The 3,019-nt window shown below is 45.5% G+C and overlaps 1 protein-coding gene across 1 annotated transcript; it reads right to left on the bottom strand.

Moving 5' to 3' along the window:
• Nucleotides 1–1,133: 1,133 nt before the first annotated feature.
• F5891DRAFT_1250393 (uncharacterized protein) lies at nt 1,134–1,570 on the bottom strand (the record flags this gene model as incomplete). The annotated part of the gene is made up of 2 exons (XM_041369882.1): nt 1,134–1,181; nt 1,301–1,570. Coding segments are annotated over 2 exons (318 nt in total), but the record flags the coding sequence as incomplete, so codon positions are not given.
• Nucleotides 1,571–3,019: the final 1,449 nt, after the last annotated feature.

The raw sequence follows: 3,019 nt of genomic DNA, 5'->3' as shown, positions 1-3,019 counted from the left end.
AAAAAACATCAAATAACAGGAATACTGCAAAAATATACCACTATAGTACATACTCTCCGTTTTACCCCAGGTTTCGGCCAGTGATCATTTTCTCTTCTGCTCTCATATGACCACACATAAACACATTGACAGCACATATCCGACAGACTCTATCGCTACCACACCAACATACTCAAAATAATAAAATCAAGTATATATATTTTCCTATCATCATATTACTTGCATGCACATAACCAAACCCCTAGACCTTTCTATTTCTAACACGCGCTGTCGTGCCGCGCCCATTTTTTTGTTTGCTTCCCTTAGACATATAAAAAATCCATCGCTAACCAGCTGCGCCCTCGGCAGCAAAGACAGGAATAGAAGCGAGAAGCTGAACAAAGAAGACAAGTCGGGCACGCAACCCGTGATGACCTCGTATTTTCATATCATATAATTATGCTGCTGCAGCAATCTATGCTTACTACAAATTTAATTATTTCTAGCCCAATGGACCGAATGGATGGGATATGGACATGGACATGACGATGGCTGATACTCAAAGTTCACTCAAAGAGGATGAGCCGAAAAGACTCTATTCTATTGGATATTGAAAGTGCATGTTTGTAGCACTACAAGTACAAGAAAAATTTGGTATTTTAAAATAATTGTCTCTAATGGAAGAGATCGGCAATCTCAATTTACAACTCATGCCATCCACGCACATTAGTGAAGGAACAGTTAGAAATCAGGAGGTTTTTGGCCTCCTGAGCGCGTGTTAATGAGGGTGTTCCCATACCGAACACTGCGGGCATGCAACTCCTTGACTTCTGTGTGAAGGTCCTTGACCTCGATGCGCAATGCATCCAGCTCCTCCCTCTTGCCCAGAGTCAGCTTGCGCTTGGGAGCAGGTGTCAGCCTCTTCAGGATCAGCTTGACCTACTTTGGGTCGTTCAATGACTCAGTCTGTCTTGCCTGCTCATGCAGAAGACTAGGCTCTCAACAGAACTCAAGCGCTTTCAACAGCGCCGCTGGAGCACTCTCAACGGTGCAACTGGAGCACTTTCAACAGTGTAAATCTCAAGCGCTCTCAACAGTGCAAAGTTTTTTCAGTTAGAAGGTGATGGGGGGTACTTAAGTATGTAGTATGTATATATCTGATTGATTTCTTGCAACTGGAACATGCCCTGGGCTATGATACTCTAGATATAAAAAGACATTGACCTGAAGATCCCCAAGTAGTGGGAATGTAAGTGTCATCACAGATAACCTTGGATGCAAGTATGAAAGCAGATACGAAAAGACGGTGACCCAGAGATACCTGAATACTCCAGGATTTGTTGGAGTAAGTGTCGTCACAGATAACCTTGGATGCGAGCATGAAAGCGGATACGAAAAGATGGTGACCCGAAGATCCCTGAGCAGTGGGGAAGCACACTTTGAGTTGCTGAAGGGGGATGAGGGCAGCGAAGGTTACAGAAGAGTGAAGCTTTGTTTGGTGAAGTGCATATGCGATGAAATGGGGGAGCTTTACTTGTGAGTTAGAAGAGGAAGGGGGGTACTCTGGACAGGTAAAAAGATGGTTAATTATTGAACGCGTGTGTCTCATGGTGTGATATGGCAGGTTTCACTAGGAAGTATACAGCACAAACTCGCAGCGTCATTCTGTGCGCTACCCACAGCTATCTCTATATGACGCGCAGCTTTCCCACGCAACGCGCGCCATGCGCGCACCATTCCCGCGCTTCGCGATGTATACGCGCGCGCGCGTTCCTGCGCTTGCGCGCCCTATGGCGCCAGCCATCCAGAAGCATCCATCCACTGTCCACCAAGCTCCCTAGTGCGTATATTTCCATTTCCTTTATTAGCATAGTTCCACCTTTATTTTTATCATGCATTCTCACTCATATATATATTTACATACCTACTCGGTAGCGCTTCGGCTCCGCTTGACCGCGCTTAGGCGCGCTATATAAGCGCCAGCAGTACATACTATTAGAAACCTTACTTTTCCCTTGAACTTACTAGTTATCACCCACTATTTACTTAGCAGTACATAGTAGAAGTCTATTGGTCTACACTTTGCATCTATCTTTTCTTATATTGCTTTATATCATCACTTAAGCTTAGTCTCTTTTATTTCCGCTTACGCGCGCGCGCTTTCCCGCGCTTCGCGCTAATACGCGCGCGCGTTCCCGCGCCTTCGTACTTTGCGCGCACTTGCGCTTTCTCACGCTTCGCTGAAGCGCGTACCTCTAGATCTTCGCAGCACTCGCTTCCCCTAGGGTCGAACGCACTTGTCTCCTCAAGAATAGCAGACTAGGTAACGCGCGACCTCACAACATTTTATAGATACAGTTAGGAGCATCCTTGTTCCTCATTGTATTGTTGTTTCTACACCGTGTGCATAAATGAAAACATTCTACTATGTACTTGACAAATGGAATCGAGCTACACAATTATTGCTATGCTAATGTGAAAATAACATGTTTTCAAATTGTGCCCAAACCATCCTATCCCACTCATCTTCTTGCCAAATTGGCATGTATATGCTTTGTATTTGACTAATGCCTACCATCCAGACACACACATTTTTAAGTCGAACACACACTTCAAGCAGATCACGACACTGCTCGCTGAAGTTAATGTCGAGGGGAATGCAAAGACATCCAAAGGAGCCCTGAAGAGCACGCATGCCCCACTCTGCTGTTTGACGAAAAGAAAGCAGCTGCCGGTCAAATAAAAGCAGCTTCTGTCTTTTGGCAGGATCATTAGGGAGGTGTTGTCCTGACTTGAGTGGGGCTTTGATGTGACCCGCAATCTGATCTGTACCTCACAGGGAAAGCTGTATCAGCGACAAGGTAGTATTCGTCTGGTGTGTTTGCACTGAGTGTGTTGTAGATGGGTTGGGCCATGTGGGAGTCATGCCAGCTGCCTGGCACATTGAGGCAGCAATGAATTATTGAGCCTGCGAGTAGTAGCAATCAGAATGAAAGACTGAGCGGATGATTTGGACAACAGCGCACCGTCAGCACTAAAT

The sequence above is a fragment of the Suillus fuscotomentosus genome (genome assembly GCF_016647785.1).
Source record: "Suillus fuscotomentosus strain FC203 chromosome Unknown F5891scaffold_606, whole genome shotgun sequence".
In the NCBI taxonomy this organism is placed as follows: Eukaryota; Fungi; Basidiomycota; class Agaricomycetes; order Boletales; family Suillaceae; genus Suillus; species Suillus fuscotomentosus.
Note: the sequence above shows the minus strand (reverse complement) of the source record. Positions and strands in the feature narration are given on the sequence as shown.